Here is a 21,424-nt window from a genome sequence, read left to right on the forward strand (position 1 = left end):
GATTCAATTCCAACTATGTCTCAAACGTCACTATTCATCATTCATAACCCATTTTGCTATTCTCTTTTAATGACCAAGTATTTTTCAACTCCCAAATACCTTAAACAACATATAAATATCATGAATCTTACCTTAGATGTTTTAAACAAGCCAAGTTGCTAATGCTCCTCTTTGAGCAAAACCCTAGTTTTTCTCCATATGGATTTCTTGCCTTGGATGATCTTTGATGATTTCCTTTACTCTTGATTCACTTATTTAATGTTGTTGATCCTCAAATATCCTTGAAAACTCGTGTAATAAATGTAGAGAGAGATTCTAGAGAGAAGTGGTGTAATGTAGAAAATGAAATAAAACAAGTCTTGGTCCTCATATTTAATAACTTGAAAAATGCCGAGGTGAACGGTGGTCGTCCATGGAGGTTTACGGTCCGTATTCCACTTTACGACCGTCCCTCGTGGTCGTCTTTAACCTTATGTAAATGTAAACTTTGGCAAAGATGCACGGTGATTTACGATCATGGTTTATGCCGTATTTCACTTCCCGTCCGTCCACCATGTCGTTTTAACCATTCTCTCACTGCGTAAACTCAAAACCTTGTACGGCGCATTTACGGCGCGCTTACGGACCGTATTTCACTTTACGGTCCGTATTTTGGACTTCACGACCACTGGGCAGTTTTGCCAACTTTCAACTTTTCACATTTCTAGACTTTTTATTCTATTCATTCCCATCCATTTACATACATCGCCCATGAAACACTATACACTCGCACTCCTCGCACTCATCACTAGTTCGTCCACTTGCGTACCAACGGGAAATTTTTCGAGGTGTAACAATATCGTTACTGCAAGACTTCCATATTTGCTCGAGTTGTGTCTGTGTTTGATTACTTATCTGCTTACTTGTTAGTTGCTTCTTGTTTATATGCGTGAACTAACCATTGTCGGCCTATGATACCTACGAGCCTTGTGTTGTGCTCATACTACTCTTGCTACGCTCCTTGTGGAGTGTAGAGTTGTTTTTAGGTGATGTTCGGAGTCTCGCGACCGTTTCGAGGCACTCGTCAGAGGCGTTTGGGTGAGCTATTTGAGATCTTGCAACCCAGAGTCTCTTCTTAGATTTCTCGTTTGTTTATCCTTAATCAGAAGTCGTATCCAGTTTGAGTCTGTTATTTACTTCAAATTGTGAACTTCTTAGAAGCTCTTGTACGAGTCTAGACCAGGTTTTGGGAATTTATTATAATGAAAGTATTTCTTCCACATTGGTTTAATATTTAAACAGTTGGAGTGTGTATACATATTGTTATTTCGCGTGTTGTATCAAATTAAGGTGGTTAGGGGAAGGGTTCGCCCACCAGAGGGGGTTAGTGTGGGTGCCCGCATGATCCATGATTTGGGTCGTGACAGTATCGTAATTTTGGCAAACTATCGCTATGTATATCATACATACAGTGCTAATATTTGCCCCGTTGCTTAAATTTTTTCCTTAAATGAATTGATCAAAGACGTGATCAAGCTAACCCGAGAACAATGATCATAATTTTTCTTAGGTGCCGTTTGGCCATAAAAATTATTAACTTTTTTCCGGAATTTTTTTTCGCTTTTTTCCGGAATCAGTGTTTGGCCATGAAAATTCCGAATACAACTTGAAGTTGTATTCCGGAATACCAAAAACTCAAAAAACTTGTTTTTAATTTTTTTTCCACTTTTTTACAACTACATTTCACTAAAAGCTACAATTTCAAAAACTATGGCCAAACACAACTCCAAAATTTCAATTTTTTTTTTTTTTTTTTTTTTTTTGTATTGATGGTCAAACGGCACCTTAATATAGTATATGTAAGAATTAAATCCATAATTTTGCTAGAAAGACTGACAAAAAAGTCAACATGTTAAAATTGGTAATATAAAAAACTACAAGGGCAGACTTGACATTCCCGAAAATGAAACTAGCCTTTACAGATCTTATCTTGCCCACCACTTGTAACGACTAATCAAATACCTTAAACCCTTGAAAAACCCACAAAAAAGCAACCCCATATTCTCAACATAGCAAAAAGGGGTTAAAGCTGATGATTTTACAGCACTTAATTTCAGTTAGCAAACTATGGAGGTTGTCATCTCCACCAAACCTATTCTTGTTTCGACCTTTTGCTTTTACTACTGCTTACCAACCACAGTGTTGTAGAATCAGAGCATTTGGGTTTGCTGTTTCAGCCACTAAAGTTGTTGACACAAATGCAAATGAGACATTTTTTGCTGAAGAAAGTGTTTCTTGGACCTCTTTGGGTGTTTCTGAATCATTATCTCGTGCTTTATCCAGTGTTGGCCTTCATAGGCCCTCTTTAATTCAGGTATTCTAAAATAAAAAATAAAAAATAAACTGTTATTATGAGTAAAAGTTGAATCTTTTTGGATTGTTTGATTGAATATGAGCTCCTTAAACTGTGGTATGGTGATAATATCTGATGTATTGCATTAGAGTTGGTACCACTCTCTTCTTAGGGCCTGTTTGTTTTGGTTTCTTACATGATTTAATTTTTTTTTTTTTTTTTTTTGCCTGTTAAGTTTTGCCCACTATAGGAAAATTATGACTAAAAGTTGAATCTTTTTGGTTTCTTTGTGGGTGTTTGGACGTAATAATTGTGAAATTTGAAAAAAGGTAGTATTTGTTTTCAAGTTGAAAAATGGTATTTGGATATTGGAGTTGTATCTGGACATGAATACAAACTGAAGTTGTTTTTGGATTTTTGTGAGTGATTTGGAGTGAAAATTGTGAAAACAGCTTTTTGGAGTTTTTCGAATTCCGGGAAAACAATTCTATGTCCAAAACAGTTTTCCAGGAATAATATTCCGGGAAAATGTGAAAACTATCCATGGCCAAATGGGCCTTTTGATTAAATATGAAACTCCTTGAACTGTGGTATGGTGATTATATCTTATATATTGCATTATCAAGTAGGTACCACTCTCTTCTTAGGGCCTGTTTGTTTTGGATTTTCTTACATGATTTAATCTTTTTTTTTTCCCGGTCTGTTAGGCCTCTTTAATAGGTAATTTCCTATTTTTTTGCCTGTTAGATTTTGCCTACTATAGGAACATTATGCCTAAAAGTTGAATCTTTCTGGTTTGTTTGATTAGATATGAAATGGTGATAATATCTTATATATTGCATTGCAGAGTAGGTAACACTCTCTTCTTAGGGCCTGTTTGATTTGGATTTCTTACATGATTTGATTATTTTTTGGACTAAACGAGTTTCTATGTTATATGCCTAATTTGAATCAAGTGGGGCCCGATAAGCTATTTGCTCTATTTAGGTCCAAGTATTCAAAGGATTCCTTATTGTTAGACTAGTTTTACCCATCAACTAATTGAAATACTCCTTTATTCGAGCTTGAGACCAGGTCTGCTTTTGGAAGCTCACATAGGTGAAGTTTTTGTTAAGTTTTGCCCACTATAGGAAAATTATGACTAAAAGTTGAATCTTTTTGGTTTCTTTCATTAATATGAACTCCTTAAACTGTGTTATGGTGATAATATCTTATATATTGCATTACAGAGTAGGTACCACTCTCTTCCTAGGGCCTGTTTGGTTTGATTTTCTTACATGATTTGATTCCTTTTTTCACTAAACTAGTTTCTGTGCTCAGAGCCTAATTTGAATTAAGTGGGAAATTAAGTGGGAACTGATAAGCAGTTTGCTCTATTCTGGTCCAAGTAATCAAAGGATTCGTTATTTTTAGACTATTTTTCCCAACTACATTGCAACACTCCTCCTTTATTCGAGATTAAGGCCAGGTCTTCTTTTGGGATCTCACATCATAGGTGAAATTTTTGTTGGACTGGTGCATGGAAATTTTAGCAAATAACCAACAAGTTCTCAGTGAATGATATCTTCATTCCAGATGTATAGTTCTTTGGGCACATGTGGTAGACTTGGTAGCCAATATGGACTGTCAAGGAAGTTTCACAGAGATGTCAATGGATTGGGTTAGCTGAGAGAGTCACGCATAAACTCTATAACCCTCAAGTATTTCATTTGGATAATTCAACTATTCAGCTGCAAAGGTCAAGTAGGTAGAAAAAAGTGAATTATATTTTAACACTCACACTTCAGGTTTACTTCTGACTGTATTCCAGTTCATATTGCTAGACGATACCCCTTATGCTGGACAAAAAAAGTCTCCTAAAGAAGATAGTTAAGATAATCCAAGAGGAGAAAAAGTGTTCTCGAGATAGGAATCAGTATCCAATGAATATTCTTTCTTGTGGAGTCACCTTTTCCCACTTTGCTCCCTTGGTGACTCAAAGTTTCAACTTCTTGCAGAATATTTGCCACGTGAATTCTTAGCATATACACCATGATATATGTCACTTCGGTTTATCATCCTAGTATATCTTTCAATTATAGGTCATAGTGTTAAATCTTATAGTAATGATATATAATCTCAAATTCAGGCAACTTGTATACCAAGTATACTTTCAGGGGCTGATGTGGTGGTTGCTGCAGAGACTGGCAGTGGCAAGACTCATGGTTACCTAGTTCCATTGATTGATAAGTTATGCCAAATTTCTGATAATTCAGGGGCTATTGCTGATCGGGATGTCAGCAAGCACCATCGTCTTTCTCTTGTTCTTTGCCCGAATGTTATGTTATGCGAACAAGTGGTCCGAATGGCTAATAGTCTTTGCAATGATAGTGGTACACCACTCCTCAGTATTGCAGCTGTTTGTGGCCGACAGGTGAGCATGCTCATCGTCATTGTTGATCCTTGTTTACCTGATAAAGATCGTTCTTTCTTGCTGTGGATCAAAGTTCTTTTAAACTTTTAATGTCTCTAACAAATGAGAAGTTTAATGCAGGTCTGGCCTTCAAAAGAACCAGATGTAATGGTGTCGACTCCGGCAGCACTTTTAAATTATCTTTACTCTATAGACCCAGAAAGGCGAAGACGTTCAGAGTTTATACGTAGTGTTAAATATGTGGTAATATTTCTCGAATTTTCTAAATTTGATCCTGAGAAAGTGATTTCCGAATATTAAAAGTCTTAGTTATTTGGGCGGTTTGTAGGTTTTCGACGAGGCAGATATGCTGCTTTGTGGAAGTTTCCAGAACCAAGTGGTTCGACTTATAGATATGCTTCGTTTTGATGAGAAGCAGTTACCTCGTTCTAAAAATTTGGAAGCTGCGATGTCATCAACTTCAGACTTGGATGAGTTTAGAGACCTAAAAGCAGATTATGGTGAAGATGAAGATGAAGATGAAGATGAAGATGAGGATGAAGATACAGAAGTTGGTGAAGATAGTGCAAATCTAGAAGCAGACACCAAGGGGTTAAAGAGAAGAGATTGGCGAAGAGTGAGAAAAATATATGAGCGGAGCAAGCAGTACATTTTTGTTGCAGCTACCCTTCCTGAAAATGGGAAGAGAACTGCTGGAGGAGTTTTGAAGCGGATGTTTCCTGATGCTACTTGGGTTAGCGGAAATTATCTTCATCAGCACAGCCCAAGGTGCCACTTTTTTCTATGTTTCTTTTAGTCCCCTATTTAGTTTCTTTTTTAGTATTCCTAGAGGGAGGGGGGCTAATGCTGCTAAAAAGGATTAATCTTTCAAGTATCCGTCCGTTCCGCCCACTTTAAAACAGGTTGGATGGTTGATTTGCTAGGATCAGATCAAATATGGATCAAATCATATTAACCCATGATAAAAAATGGTTAGAAGTATGGATATCCATCTTTTACATGCTTCACTGCATGCAATCCTGCTCGAACCGAGGGGAACTCATTCTCATGTATTCTACCGGCGCTTCTCTTATCTGTACACCGCAAGGACTTCTCTGTTCTTCTAGAATCATCGTTTTTTTTTTCTTTCATTCTTCTCAATTTCGGATGGAAATTACAAGACCGATGGAGAACTTCAAAAAGGTAGTATTTGAGTTACTTTGATGGAGTCTAAATTAAAATCCCATCTCCAAATTCCAACCTTGTTGATCGCATATATATGTTCTTCCTATGTTTTTCTTTTTTGATTCTTGGTTAAAAGAAATTGAAAATAAAAGATACGGCTGAATCTGAATCGTACGGAATTTGACTAATTACTCATTTGTTGTTTCAAATTGAACGTGAGTTTAAACTTAACTTAAAATTTTGCCAGTTTTCACTTTATTGAGCAAAAGATATGGATATTTGTATTATCCGTCACTCAACCCGTATTTTATCCGTAGTAAATACGGGCCGGTCGGTTTTTTAGCCGTTTTTGTCTAACACATTTTCAACGACCATATCTAATTCGACTCAACACCCACCCACCCACCCCCCACCCCTCTTCATTTGCCAACACTAGAGGAGGGGGAGGGGGGGGGGGGCAAGAATCAGCTATTTGCTCTAATTTTATAAAAAGTTACGTAAGAGTGTATTTGCGCAGATAACTTACTATGCCTTGTTCAGTTCCCGTTAACTTAGCATCTTTACCAAGGAGATTATGTTGTCACATGTGGATATTCAAGTTCTTCTTTTGGCTGTATCAGTACTTCAATTCAATGGCTATCCTTGTAATAATTTTCCAAGGAGAATTTAACTAGCATGACTTTATCACCTCCCTGCTGTCACTTTAGGTTGGAGCAGAAGTGGATTGAAGTTTCAGTTGACACCCAAGTGGACACTCTCATAAATGCTGTGAAAAATGGAAATTGTATGGCTGATAGTGGTCCTACAGTTCTCCGAACCATGGTCTTTGCAAATACTGTTGACGCTGTGGAAGCTGTTGCTACAATTTTAACAGGAGCTGGGCTTCAATGTTTCCGCTACCATAGTGATAGCTCTTTGGAGGAGCGTACAAAGAATTTACTTGATTTCCAGCAGGAAGGTGGTGTTTTTGTGTGCACGGATGCTGCTGCACGTGGTATTGACATTCCAAATGTTTCACATGTCATTCAGGTTTGTTCTTTTTAAGTTATTGTTAATTAATTTTTGATTGTTCTTAGATGCATGACACAATGTTTTAAAAATTTAATATAATGACATCATTTCCTTGGCCAGATACATAGGCAGCCCCTTGAACTTGCCCTGTTTTTCCATTTAGACACTTGAACTTGGGCTAGTACCTATTGAACACCTAAACTTCTCCAATAGTGGTTCAATTAGACACATTTTGTTGACTTGGCAAAGTGTGTGTTTTTTCACTCTTTTTGAGCGCGTGTATTATCTAACAAATGGTTAGTTCATTTTTTTTCTTCTTTTTTCTTTTTCTTTCTGTTTCTCCATTTTTCCCTTTCCTCTGGTTTTGCTTTATGTCGTCACCCACGCCGGAAATTTTCATGGCAACTGGCAAGTTTTTACACTGGTTGTCGGATATGTTATACAAAAATGTACTCCAGTGACTGAAATATAAATGGAGCTTCAAAAGAAAACCTCAATTGGCCAATTTGAACTTGAACGGCGAACCAAAGTAGTTTGCCGGAAACCTCAAGAAGACGGCTCGAACCCTCGGTCAGATCTCCCAAATGAACCAAGGAGAAGAATGAAAATGGTGTAGTGTCTCAATAATAAGAACAGATAATTAAAAACAATATCAGTTCACGGTGGTCCGTGGAGTTTTCACATGGCTGCTTATGGAGTTTTCATATGGGTATTGTATCAATATCTTCTTTATATCAATTCTATTCCCTAATTTTGCTCGAGATAACCGCTTTTCGTATTATTTATTGCATTAGCATTTGATTTGAATGAAGAATATGGGTTTAGGAAGGAAAGAATGATCTGAATGGAGAAGTTATAGGAATCAAAGGAACAATTGATAGACACAGAGAGAAACATAGAGATAGAGGAGAGATTTTTTTTCCTTATAGATCCACGCGTCATTGTCTTATTGGTTTTTTTTTTTGCCACATCAGGTGTGTGTGAAATGCACGCGTTTTATATTTTGACTTTCTTTAGCAAAATGTTTCTAATTGATACAGTTTTGGAGAAGTTTAGGCGTTCAATAGGTACTAGCCCAAGTTCAAGTGTCTAAATGGGACAAGTTTAAGGGGCTGCCTATGTATTGGCCTTTTTCCTTTATGATCATGTAACCAATACAGACCTTATTGATGTGACCATCACTAAAGGTTTCTGCTTTTTACTGCTTTGTGGGTTAATTGGCTACTTGTATATTGATTTTATTAGAGGAGTTATTGAGGAATGAAACTGTCAAAATATTTCATCTCCTTTACAACTTTTCCCCCATTGTTATGAAGTCTTACAGTTTCTGTACGTACTTTTATTGGCATAATCCTGTACGTAGTTCCGTATACATCTATAGATTTGACATGTTTTCCCTTTTGATTGTTTTCGTGATTAGTTTTTTTCCCCTCATTATAGGCAGAGTTTGCCACGTCCGCTGTAGATTTTTTGCACAGGGTTGGTCGTACAGCTAGAGCCGGCCAACCTGGCCTTGTTACGAGTCTCTATAGAGAATCAAACCGTGATCTTGTTGAGGCCATTCGTCTAGCACAGAAAATTGATATGCCAGTGGTAAGTTCTACACCTTTATTATACTGAAAGGTCAATATGTAAGCTAGAGGAGGAAAAAGACCCTCTAAACTAGCTTATGTATAAAAATCATTTCTTTTAATCAAGAAGTGTGTGTTTGATTCTATTAGTGAAACAATTTCTCGATTATTGATTGATTTCTAACGTTCTTGATAATACATGCAAAAGTTGCTTGTAACTTGTCGACTTCAATTTCTCAACGGATTCTTTATGTACTCATCTTGAAGAGAACTGCTATGATTGATATGTTTCCACTGTGTGACTACAGGAGAAGGCATTTAGCAGAAAAAGGAGCTTTCGCAATAAAATTAAGAAAAGAGGCAGAGAAGCTTCCCACATGAGGTGAAGATGTTTTGATTTTGACTTGAGTTATTGGCATTTGTTTCTCCACATTGCTTGTATTTTAGTGTTATTGTAACATCCCTATAACACAGTAAAAAAATTAATTAGTGCAGAGTATTTGATTTGGAAGTCGTCACATTTCCCCAGTTCTCTTAATCATGTAGCAGTAAACTATCTGGAAAAAGGAAGAAGAAAAAACAGAATTTGAATAGAAAGTTCATATAAACAATTTTTCGCTTAGGATTGAGACGTAGTTGTTACTGGATTTTGTTCGCACAGGGAGTAGAAACTCGTCAAATGAACATGGCACCATAGTTGTGAAAGGTCATAGATTTGACGCTTCAATTAGAAAATTTGTAAATACGTTAACCATTCCATCAACCATCAATAAAGTATACAGCCATGGGATACGAAAGAAGTTAAAAGTCATAACCACTGAAAATGTAATATATTGTGCTTCCCATGTGATGGTTGTGTGACGCATGGTCCATATTTGGGTCTTGAGACGATTTATTTTATCCATTTCTAAGTATTTTAAGCCGTACTACTATTGCTATAAGTAAGTTTCATATTGAACCATACATCCATCAACGTGTTTTAAACGTGTAATTTCCCGCAAATGTGTAAGTTTCATATTGAACCATACATCCATCAACGTGTTTTAAACGTGTAATTACCGGCAAATGTGTTCCAAATTATGTCATGGGGTCCAAAAGGAATTAGGATTTTATCATCTGTACCAAAGAATCGGGATTATAACCTTTGAACCATGTAAGTATTGGCGGTGATGCACAAATAATAATGTAATATATGATTTGATTAGGCAATGAACCATCTTGTAAAATACTAAAATTAGAATTCAATCCTCCGTTGGGGATGATGTTAAATTTGTGCTATTCCTACAAACATTTTTTTGCACAGATTAACCTTCAAAGACGCTAGTCTTTAATTTTTGTCCCTCAAATTGTTGGTCTTTAACTTGTGCCCTTCGCTTAAAAAAGTGGCCGAAAATACCTCGAGCCGCTCAGTAAAAAAAAAAAAAAAAAAAAAAATTTGCAAGGCAAGGCTTCGCTAAAATTCTGCCTTGCGAAATTTTGCAGCATAATTTTTTTTTTACTCTGCTAGAATGCTACAAAAGTTAGGCCTAGTTTTACTACGAAACTCTGCCTTACGGTTTTTTTTTTTTTTGACTGAGCCGGGATTCAAACCTAGAACCTCGAGGTATTTTAGGCGAAGGACAAAAATTAAAGACCACCCCGAATAAGGGCAATCGTGCAAATTACCCTTATATAAATAAAGATTAATGTGTATAAAAAAAATAAAAATAAAAAATAAAAAATAAAAAAATCTACCACTACAGAACTAATGTAAGAAATAATTAGGATAATATGATAAGCTACAAATGAGCGAAGGTAACTACAAATACCCTCTCTTCGCATGACAAGGGAGAAGACAGAAATGAAAAAAAAATTACATTTGGGGAAAATATGTAAATAACCAAACTAATAATTAAAACTATTGGGGTCTATTTGTAAGTTCAGGAAGTAATTATCTGCTAACTATAACAACCTCAGCTAATCAACGCACATGTATAACCTTCACAGCCACCTGTACAACCTCTCAAGCAGCCCAAAACACTGAGTACTATATTTTACATTGTATCATGTTGTTGTTCCCTTAATTCTATTATGCATTCACGAACGTTATACCTTATTCTTGACACAACGCAGTACAGCGACATAAGGAGTATACAAACGTAAGCCAAAGTATCTAGAAAATTGTAGCGACCATGTTGGCTCCCATTATCATCAGTGTTCCCATGTTGATTATAACAAGGAGCTAGCCTGCTTTTCATTAAGATGGGAAGTTAATAATGATGTGGTGGTAACAATATCAATATTGGGTTTGGGTGGTGCAGCTGATAAGACTAGTTTTCTTGTTGAGAGGGTGGTGCATGGGAAAGTAACCGAGACTTCAGGTGACTTCTTTTCCTCTTTTCTCTTATAATATATTTTAATTAACTCCTGATCCCTGAAAAAAAAAAGTTTTAATTAACTCAAAATGTTTTAACACTTCGTCAATAGAACCCAAAGTTGCGTTTACAGTTATTAGAACAGTAGGATACATTCATCCCAAACCAAAAGAAAGAAAAAAGAACGGCCATTAAAAGAGTTAGGAGCTATCATTCAACTTTGGAGAATTGGCCACCATACATAGTCACTCATTTTTATTCTGTCTTTCAAAAGTCACTCAACTTTGAATAAGCGGCCTCTATAGTGTACTCAACTTTGTGGTCTTTCTAAAGTCACTCAACTATAGGTAAGTGACCTCTATAGTCACTCAACTTTGGATAAGTGATCTCTATAATCACTCAACTTTGGATAATTGACCTCCATAGTCATTTTAGTCGAAAATATAATTTCTGGTACATATTTATTGACGGCAGTTATAATTTATTTTAAGAAAATATCTAAAAAAATTAAAATCAATATTTTATTTATTTAGAATTTAATTCATCATAATTAGTGCATATAATACTAAAATTTAGGATATTATTCATTATTAATACATAAATTATGAACTTAACCAATATATCTCAAGTAACACTGCAAAGCATAAATAATAAAAAAGTTATTATAAGAATATAAAATTCTATCAAATTAAGATTTTAGGATCTTAATTTGGGTCTTCCATTTGCTAAAAGTAACAAGGCTAATGTGTTACAATTTGAGAATTTTTTTGAGCAAAATGGCTACTGGAGACCGAGGCGGCTCAATGATCTTTGTGGCCTAAAGCCAAACTTTGATAAAAGGACTTAAAAATATTTTTAAGCAAGAATGCATATATGATTTTTGAATCATATTTCCTAACTTTTTGAGATGCAAAGCTTTTAATAATTTTTTTTCTAATCGATTTCTTCTATAATTGATAATATAGCTCATCAAATTAATATATCTTTAGACATTGTTAATCGGTAAGATTTCTTCAATTTTAATTTTGAAAAAACTGCGTTTCACATAGACAATTGTTGTAGAAACTGTTAACATTATTCTATAAGCAATATAGCAAATTATTTTGATTGCGTATATCAAGTAAAATATTATCTTCTACTTAAATCATTTTCCTTAGCACTTTTAATTCAAAAAATAAGTCCAAATCATTAATATCGAGATGACTTATGTTTTCAAGCTCATAGTTGCTTAGCTTCTTTTTTAGTTTTTGGATCCTAACTAACTTCTACTAATTTCAAATTAAACATCTCTTATTTGTGGATTGTGAAATTAATCTTATTGTTTTAATACTTTTAATACGATTTTCCAACGTGCTTAACAATGATTTAAGAGTTAGACTAGATATACTATCTTTTAAAAATCTACCTCGCCTAGTAGAAGAAGAAAACAATGAATATATCCACAGTATCACTCCAAAAAATAATATATTTTGGTGCAAGAATTAGTCAGGTCATAAAGTATCAAATTCAATCATATAATGTGCAAAACAATCTAAAATTTATATCAAGTAGCTTTTTTTGTACTCTTTGGTATTTTTTCTTCATATTAGATCTTCAAAAAATACTTTCTTTTTGCATCCAAAAGAGTATTCCTATTTCCAAAAATAATAATTGTTGAAATCATCATTAAAACAATTTTCTTTCCCATTTTATGAAAAATATATACGTAGTTTTGTAGTACTTTTCCTTTCAAAGTATTTTAATTTGAAAAGGTTAATGCTTGCAACTAGAGGTGGCAAAATGGGTTAAAAATATGGTTATCCGCCCGATCCAACCCATTTTAAATGGGTTGGATACCCTATCCATTTAATATGGGTCCAATATGAGTCAACCCATATTATCCACTTAAAATATGGGTAAATTAATGGGTAAAATGGATAAAACCCACAACATATAGAGTGTGTTTGGTATGAAGGAAATGTTTTCAATTTTCCCATGTTTGGTTGGTCAAAATGTTTTGGAAAATATTTTCTCTAGAAAACGAGTTCCTTAACCACCCCCTCCTACCCCCTCCTACCCCTACCACCCCCACTACCTCCCTTCCCACCCCTATAACCACCCAGCCCACCCCCTACCCCTATCACCACCTACCCCCAACCCTTACCTCTCACCTCCATACCACCACCCCTATCTCTCAACTTTGCAAAACTAGACATTTTGTGAAAGTAGTAACTTTCAAAAATAGCAACTTTGCAAAAGTAATCACATTACAAAAGTAGCCGCTTTTTCAAAATATTACTTGCGAAAAGTAGCTACTTTTCAAAATAGTCGTTTTGCAAAAGTATTCACTTAAGAAAATAGTCACTTTTAGAAAATAGCCACTTTGTGAAAGTAGACACTTTTTAAGAATAGTCACTTTTTGAAAGTAGTCAATTTTCATGAATAGTCATTTTGTGAAAGTAGTTACTTTAAAAACTAACTGCTTTGCAAAAGTAGCCATTTTTTAAAATAGCTTCTTTGTGAAAGTATTAAAATAACCATTTTTGAAATGTGCCATCTCCAAGATAGTGGTCAATTTTGTAAAGTAGCCATTTTTTTAAAGTGACACAAAAATGGCTACTTTTGTAAAGTGGCCATTTTTTGAAAAATGACTACTTTTGTAAAGTGGCCATTTTTTGAAAAATGACAAAAAAGTTGCTTATTTTTGCAAATTTGCATTTTCGGTTGTTTTCCAAGAAATAAATTTTTGCAAAAATAACCATTTTTGTGTCACTTTATAAAAATGGTCAATTTACAAAAATAGCCATTTTTTGTCACTTTTAAAAAATGGCTAGTTTACAAACATAGTCACTTTTTGGGGTTGTCTTCAAAGTACAAAGTAGTCATATATGAAATAGACGCTTTGGGAGTGGGGGTGGGTGAGGTTGGGTTGAGCGTGGTGTGGGATAAGATGGAGTTGGGGTGGTAGGTGAAGATGAAGCCGGTTCGAGGTGATCGCTGGGGCCGGGATTTGGTTGGGAAGTGGGTGGTGGGGGGTGGGGTTGGGTGGATATTTTCCAAAAGATTTTTTTGAGGTCGTGTCATTGAAAAGGTTCGAAGTTCTATTCTTCCCACAAACGTTGAGGTGCAACTATGTACTAGGGATTGGATTTCAGGACAAAATGGTAAATTAATCTTCTCCATATGGCTACATGAAGCCAACATCTTTGAAGTAGCTTTGGATAATATGGATAATATGGATATCCATATCCATATTATCCAACGGGTAACCCATTTTTTAACCGTGTTAAATATGGACGGGTCGGGTAACTGATCCGTTTTTTGTCAACCCATTTTCGACCCGACCCATATCCGACTCGACCCACCCGTTTGCCACCCCTACTTGCAACCAAAAAAATGAGGCCTTCACAATTAAGGGGCCTAAGGCCTGTGCTTTAGCCGCTTTATGCTAAAGCCAGCCCTGACTGGAGAATTTCTGGGTAAGATTCTGCTAGTAATAGTGAAGAAAAAATTGAGGCTGAAGGAGGGGATAATGTCATCGAGATAGAATTTTATATTCTTAAAATAACTTATTTTATTATTTATGCCTTGCAATATTACTTGAGATATATTGTCTATGTTCATTAGTTTTATGTATTAATGATGAATAATATCCTAAACTTTAGTATTATATGCATTAATTATGATGAATTGAATCCTAAATAAATAAATAAATTTAATTATTGATTTTAATTTTTTAAGATATTTTATTTAAAATAAATTATAACTGCCACGTCATTAAATATGTACCGAAATTTATATTTTTGGCTAAAATGACTATGGAGGATAATTACCCAAAATTGAGTGACTATAGAGGCTGCTTTCCCAAAGTTGAGTGACTTTTGGAAGACAACAAAGTTGGTTTATAAGAAATTTCTTTATTCAAAGTTGAATGACTTTTAAGACAATAAAGTTTGGTATATGGCTACAATTACCCAAAGTTGAGTGGTCATATAAGCTTCTAACTCCTATTACAAAAGATGAAAGTAAAATGAGAAAATTCCGGGGTTCAATCACATCAAGGATAAAAACAATAAGAGAATCAAGGTCTTTTAAATATCAATTGAGACAAAAAAATAAAAAAAAAATGTTACACGATTTCTTCCTGTCTCCTTGTCTTCATGGGCGGAATTATCCGATAATAATCTAACTTCATTGCTATCAATTGGCCTAATAAGCCATCAAAATAATACTCCAATAGACTACATATGATAAATTAGAAAGAAATCAAGAATTTCTTGTACTTCATCTAGCAGGCTAGTTTAAGATTGTCCTCAAATTCAGTTATAGACTTGTCCTTAGCCAAATTTCTCAATTTTCTAGCATTTCTCTTAATCTCATAACTACTCTCTCCTTCTATTACCTCCTTTAAACAAAACAATAACTCTTCTCTTCGATCTGATAATTCCAAACTCATCCAACTTTAGGCCTCACGCCAATTTTACACATCTCATCTATAAATTTAGCATCCGTCATTTGATCAGACCATTGTTGCATCGCCACCATTGGCACGTCAAGGCCTAACCCTTCGAGAGTTGAATTCCATCCACAATGAGTCACGAAACAACCGATGGCTTGATTTGCTAGTGTTTTGAGCTGATTGCACCATGACACAATGAGTCCTTTCCCTTTTATGCAATTTGCATTTTTTGGTTTCTCTCACAACTCAAAGAAAATTCATGTTGCTGCCTATTAAAGCATATGCCATTTCTTCCATTTGTTTTGGTGTGTGTGCTACCATGCTTCCGAAAGTGGATCATTTGTTTTGGTGTGAGTGACCATTTTTTCCCTAACCATTTGGAATTCGTTGTCAAGTCGATCCTAAAGCGCCCTTAACCGGAAGATTATTTATTCTGCTCGAGTCTAATATATCTGATTAATAGTCTGTTTGGTCAAACTTTTAAATTTTATTTATTTTGAAAGATGTTTTTTGTTAGGAATATTTTTTGAAAAGTAGCAGTTTCTGTTTGACTAATCAATTTAAAAAATACTTTAATGTTGCTAATATTAGAACAATAATTATGTTTGGTCAATATTCAAAAGTGTTTTTGAAAAAGCAAAAAAAAAAACTCTTTTTCAGCTTTTGAATTAAAGCTTCTGTTACTACTCAAAAATACTTATTAATTTTTTTCTTAAAAATGTCGGTCAAGCACCTAAACTCTCTTAAAAAAATACTATTGGCCAAACAGGCTATAGAATGGCAATAATTTCCAAACTTCTCACTCTATGTGGCTGATAGCCTGATAGTGTAAAACGAATGCCCCACAAATGATCATAAAGTGACAAAAGGTGCGGGACCAATTATTAATATGCAATACAATATATGATGCCCCACACCCTTTAATGAAGTGGTGACATTATTGAAAAACGTACCTCTCCTCCTAGTTGTTGAAAGGAATTATCAAAAATCCAGTTAGCATATTCCACATTGAGAATTGACTTATTTTCATGGCTATATAAACCGGTAACTTTCAGGCGCCCTAATAAATCCAGGAACATTAAGATGGTACAAATAAGGCAAATCAGGCAATAACAAAGGTCATTTTCTTCAATTTCACTGGCAACAAAAATGTTCTACAGTAAATATGAGCAAAAACTGCACAAACTGTGGCAGAATTTGTAAAAGATGCAGCTCCGTAAATCCCATTGTTTTTTTTTTTTTGCCACATCAAGAGCCAATGGCAAGAACGAATCATAAATAATGCAACTTATCGGATGTGTCGAATTTTCGTAATTTTTAACGAGTTGTGACAGAGTTGTTGAGCCATTTTCTTTGAGGGATTTGAGGAATGCATCTGCCTTTTGGGCTTGGGAGAAACCACCTTTGTAAATTCCATCAGAAATTGCTTCAACAGAGATGTTTGGTGAATGAATTGACTTTACAGTATTTAGTTGTGGCTATGGTTGATTTGACACCTTTTTGAGGCCAGACGTTTTGCAAATTGGAGAAGTGGGTTAATGTGACTTGGCTAGGATATGGTGCAAATATCACATGACTACATGAGGCTCATTTCTTTTGATCACTACCATTTTTGTATATCTTTAGTTTGTTGATCTTATGTGGGTGTTTTATGTTTAAAAAGAAATTAAATGATATTCAATATTTATGGGCTGCAATAATATTACTTATGTTATACGTTGCCTCAACTTAGTAGGCGTTTGGCCATAGATTTCAAACATTTTTCACTTTATTTGAAATTTATAGAGTGGTAATTGAACTGTTGAAGATGAAACTGTGGTTGGCGATACCTTTTGCAAAAAATATTTGGAAGATATTGAATGTATTTTTCAAATTGATGTAACTTACAAGTTGAATTTGAATTTTTTATGATCAAACATTAATTTTAAAATAAAGTGTTCCCGGAAAAAGTGAAACTCTTTTATGGCCAAAAGGTACATAATTTGTTGGCATGACATCATTTTGCTTACGTGGGTTCATGACGTTTGCAAATCACATGCATCTAGATTCTGGTCTAAAATAAAAAGTGTTGATATTTATATTTCAAATGACGTGTATTTTAAATTTTGATACGGTAATTTCGATTTTTAATTTTTAAAGATATTATACCATTATCGTACCAAATTAATTTGGTATGGTTCGGTATTTTAAATTTAGATTTCATATTTTATGGTACGGTAAATCGTATCATAGTCTGTCCGATATCGACTTACATATACTTATATCGTGGAGAATTATGACTTCCGCTACTTAAGAAACGTCTCAATTATTATGTGCTAAACACCTTATATATGTAAAAATATTCAAAAGAAAGTACAAGCAATCCCCTTTGTAAATCAATTACACAAAAAAAATATTTAAATCAAGATAGAGTAGTCAAAGTTCCAACATTTCTAATAATATTAGTTTACATATTTGTTAGTATTATAATACTAAGATATATGAATTATATATGTAATTATATACGTACTTCAGTATGGTATTCAGTATTTTCTTTATAAATACTGAATACCGTACTGAATATCAATCTTTTTAAAAATGCATATCAGATACCGTACTAAATGCCATAATACCAAAACTGCGGTATAAAAAGTTTCGATTTTGATATGATAATCGATATCTACTATATCATGTTCACCCCTATTAATATGGGGTCGCTCAAATTCTAATAAATCAATCAATATCATAGGCTTATTGGTGCATTATTTTTGTTAAAATTTTAGGTGCAATTTGCTTCCTTTCTCTCTCACATGTCGATAGCCTTACCAATGAATAGGTAACACATTACATCATTATATAGGTCTTCACTTCCGTTCAGTCATTGAACACCTCGATCAGTCCTATCATATAGTGCTTTTACGTAAAATGTAATTAGTTACGTGTATAGGCAACTTTATTATTTTGACTAAAAGTCCAAGTAAAGGGGCTAAATTTCTTATAATTGATTTGACTTTTTGCATTCAAAAGTTAAAATTTCATCATCAATTTGAAATTTTGAATGCAGAAGGGTCAATCAATTATAAAAAAAAATGAGACTTTTTACTTAGGACTTTGATAAGCTATGTAATAAAGTTGTCTCATGCCTTTACAACGTTGAATTATTATTTTCAACTTTCTCTCGTAGTTCAAAACTTGAATATGCAACTTTGCTAACGTGTATTGGCAACTTTATTACTTCGATTAAAAGTCCAAGTAAAGGGGCTCAATTTCTTATAAATGATTTGGCTTTTTGCATTCAAAAGTTAAAATTTCATCATCAATTTGAAATTTTGAATGCAGAAGGGTCAATCAATTATAAAAAAAATGAGATCTTTGCTTAGGACTTTGATAAGCTACGTAATAAAGTTGTCTCATGCCTATACAACGTTGAATTATTATTTTCAACTTTCTCTCGTAGTTTAAAACTTGAATATACAACTTTGCTATATATATACACTACATGATAAGAAGAAATATAGGAGTGAAGAAGTACCGAGTAGGATTGTTAAAAAATTATTTAAAAAATTTCCTGCATTGTCCTTTGAACTTTTCTTATTGAAAGAACTAATTGAAAAATTTACTACCCCCCTTTAATATTGGTATCAGAGCGAGAAGATTTTTAGGAACCCGACTTATCTAAAAATTATATGAGAAGATTTTTTTACTCGCTAGAAGAAGAAAAGAAGCACCCGTACCTACTATTAGACAAGAGTTAAATGAGACAACACCGTTTTGCTAAACATATAAGTTTTCACCATCGCATGATCTATATTACTAGAAAAAGACTAGAAAACCTTAGAAGCTCAAGAAAGTTCCTTACCGAACACATTAACTATTTAGATATAGCTTATAGAGAAGAATTAAATCATAATACAACAGTATTAAGTTTTCAAAATAATCTCCTTTGGGAAGTTCATTTTACCAACGACGCTATATTTAGAACTAAAGACTATATTAGACAGCTAGAACAACAAGTAATCTTTGTGCCTTTAGGTTAATAGATGCAAGATCATTATTTAAAAGTCAAATAAGAATTAAATAACCTATGCATTAATATATTAAATTAAGTAGTACCAAAGAAAACCGGCTTAAGACTACAAGAATTAATAGATATAATATCGTGATTAGAATATAAATTACTAGGATATATAAAATCTAGAAAACCTCAAAGAACCACAAGCGATTTAGACCATATTAATTATATGAGAATACCACCTTTTGCTATACAAATAGTTATCAATCATTGGTATTTATATAGAGATATAGAGAAAAGATGAATATAGACAAAGTAGAAAAGGCGTTAAGTGCATATTTAGAAATAATAAATTCTAAACATTATCATCACTAATAAACAATAAACTTTTACAAAGTCGCATTAACGAAGAAACAATCTCCTATAACGTGGGAATTACAGGTGTATAAGAGAAGATATATAGAAAGATTTACAACTAGTATGATGCACTAGAAGAAAGTTTGTAAAATAAAGATTCCGTTAGTGTAATAAATAAAGCTAGAAAAATAGAAACATTAAAAAAATCTAGAATACTTAGACTTAAGAATATACCCGGTAAAAGAAATATAGAGTATTAAAAGATCATAGTATTATAAAGTGTAATTTCAAGAGAACGGGGAGACCATATATTACATAGTGAAGACAAACGATTGAACACATTAGTAGATTTAGTCATAAATTTTAGTGAAAAATACAAGAAAATAATAAAAAACACTAATAAATAATATTAGAGGTGGTAGAAGCATCCCGTACTAAGCAAAAGAAAACTTTAAAAAAGTAGAACAAAATCTCGATTACTTAAAAACACAAGAATTAGAATTAGAAAAGAAAGTCTAGACTCTAGTTAACAAATTTAATCTAGAAAAAATTACCTACAAAGACTAAAATAGAAAAATTAGTTAAAGTTATTAAAAACCAAAAGAGATAACTAAAGACAACCCAAATAGTCTCTAAAATAACGCAATGGTGTACAAGTTTTAACTAGTGATATTAAAGAATTAAAAAGACCGTAGAAGAACTAAAAGAAATCACTCTTTCATGAGTAGACCAACCTTAGCTTAAGAAGAAGCCTCTAAAAATTAATAGAAAAGTCCTATACCTTTGCAGTACCGATTATAAAGATTATATACCTAACGCTAAATCGGATCAAATAACACTACAAAAAAATATTACTATAATTTCATTAATATTAGAAATAATCAAGAAAATAGAACTAATAGTACCAAGGTTAGAAGTAATAATGAGCGCGTTCGGTTGTTAAGTGAACGAAAAGAGAAAAAATAAAGAGCCTTACGAAGTTGAAGAATTAATAGACCAATTAAAAAAGGTAGAAATAACACCTCAAAAAGAAAAAGTCAAAATAACTAGAAAAGACAAAAATGGACCTTCTTCCAATTAGATCAAGAAACGAAGGAGAAACAGAAAGGCAAGCAAGACCAAGAGTAAGTTTTTCAGATAATAGAATAGGTAATAATTTTTTATCAAGAATTTTAAGTAGAAGAACACTAGAGGAAAACAACCAACAGTTTAAGCGAGGTAATAGATGTGGACCGAGACATACGTATTTTCCAACAAAATCAATTAAAACTATTAAATCCAAAAACTTTATACAACATAGGACAAGCTTTTCAAGAACGACTTATATAGACATTATAGAGAAGAGCAATTGTCAGCCATAGGAACTAAAGTTACTACTATAAATCTAATAAATTGTCACGCCCCGAATCATGGCCTGGGCGAAACACGGCACTCGGTGCCTTACTGCATGTGACCGAGCGAACCACATGGCTTCGTCGAATCATCATGAGGCATAACATGAAAGCGTAATATAACGTGAATGTATGATAAGCCCTTATAAAACGTAATAAGTCATAATACTTAATAAAATTACTTGTTTAAACATGAAAAATAAAAAAAGAAGAGCCAAAAAAGGGTATCGATGAAAGTCCCACATAACATAACCCGATTGTCAGTCTTAAACCCCTATCGAGCCCCCCCAAAAAAAGTTGCGGGGCAAGGCCCCCCGATACCTTGATGGTAACAATTATAAAAAAAAGAGTTGACAAATCCCCAAGAGAGGGGCTCCCAAAAAGGATACGAGGTTTCCCATC

The 21,424-nt window shown here is 33.8% G+C and overlaps 1 protein-coding gene and 1 pseudogene across 1 annotated transcript; one reads left to right on the forward strand and one right to left on the reverse strand.

Moving 5' to 3' along the window:
- Positions 1-1,991: 1,991 nt before the first annotated feature.
- On the forward strand, positions 1,992-9,005 carry LOC132067396 (DEAD-box ATP-dependent RNA helicase 22). The gene is made up of 7 exons (XM_059460612.1): positions 1,992-2,353; positions 4,461-4,745; positions 4,866-4,988; positions 5,074-5,513; positions 6,617-6,938; positions 8,361-8,513; positions 8,800-9,005. The coding sequence occupies exons 1-7, from the start codon at positions 2,072-2,074 to the stop codon at positions 8,875-8,877; spliced, it is 1,683 nt and encodes a 560-aa protein (XP_059316595.1). The 5' UTR covers positions 1,992-2,071; the 3' UTR covers positions 8,878-9,005.
- Positions 9,006-16,244: 7,239 nt separating this feature from the next.
- The window catches only part of LOC132066082 (UDP-glycosyltransferase 74B1-like), a 5,833-nt pseudogene continuing 653 nt past the window's right edge, over positions 16,245-21,424 (reverse strand).

Source organism: Lycium ferocissimum, chromosome 8, assembly GCF_029784015.1.
Source record: "Lycium ferocissimum isolate CSIRO_LF1 chromosome 8, AGI_CSIRO_Lferr_CH_V1, whole genome shotgun sequence".
Classification (NCBI taxonomy): Eukaryota; Viridiplantae; Streptophyta; class Magnoliopsida; order Solanales; family Solanaceae; genus Lycium; species Lycium ferocissimum.

Bases quoted from the DNA above. Each gene is read 5' to 3' on its own strand.
- LOC132067396 (XM_059460612.1), top strand. From the start codon at position 2,072: ATGATTTTACAGCACTTAATTTCAGTTAGCAAACTATGGAGGTTGTCA. The intron at 4,746-4,865 runs GTGAGCATGCTC...AGTTTAATGCAG, and splicing joins CAGCTGTTTGTGGCCGACAG to GTCTGGCCTTCAAAAGAACC. The intron at 4,989-5,073 runs GTAATATTTCTC...GGCGGTTTGTAG, and splicing joins TACGTAGTGTTAAATATGTG to GTTTTCGACGAGGCAGATAT.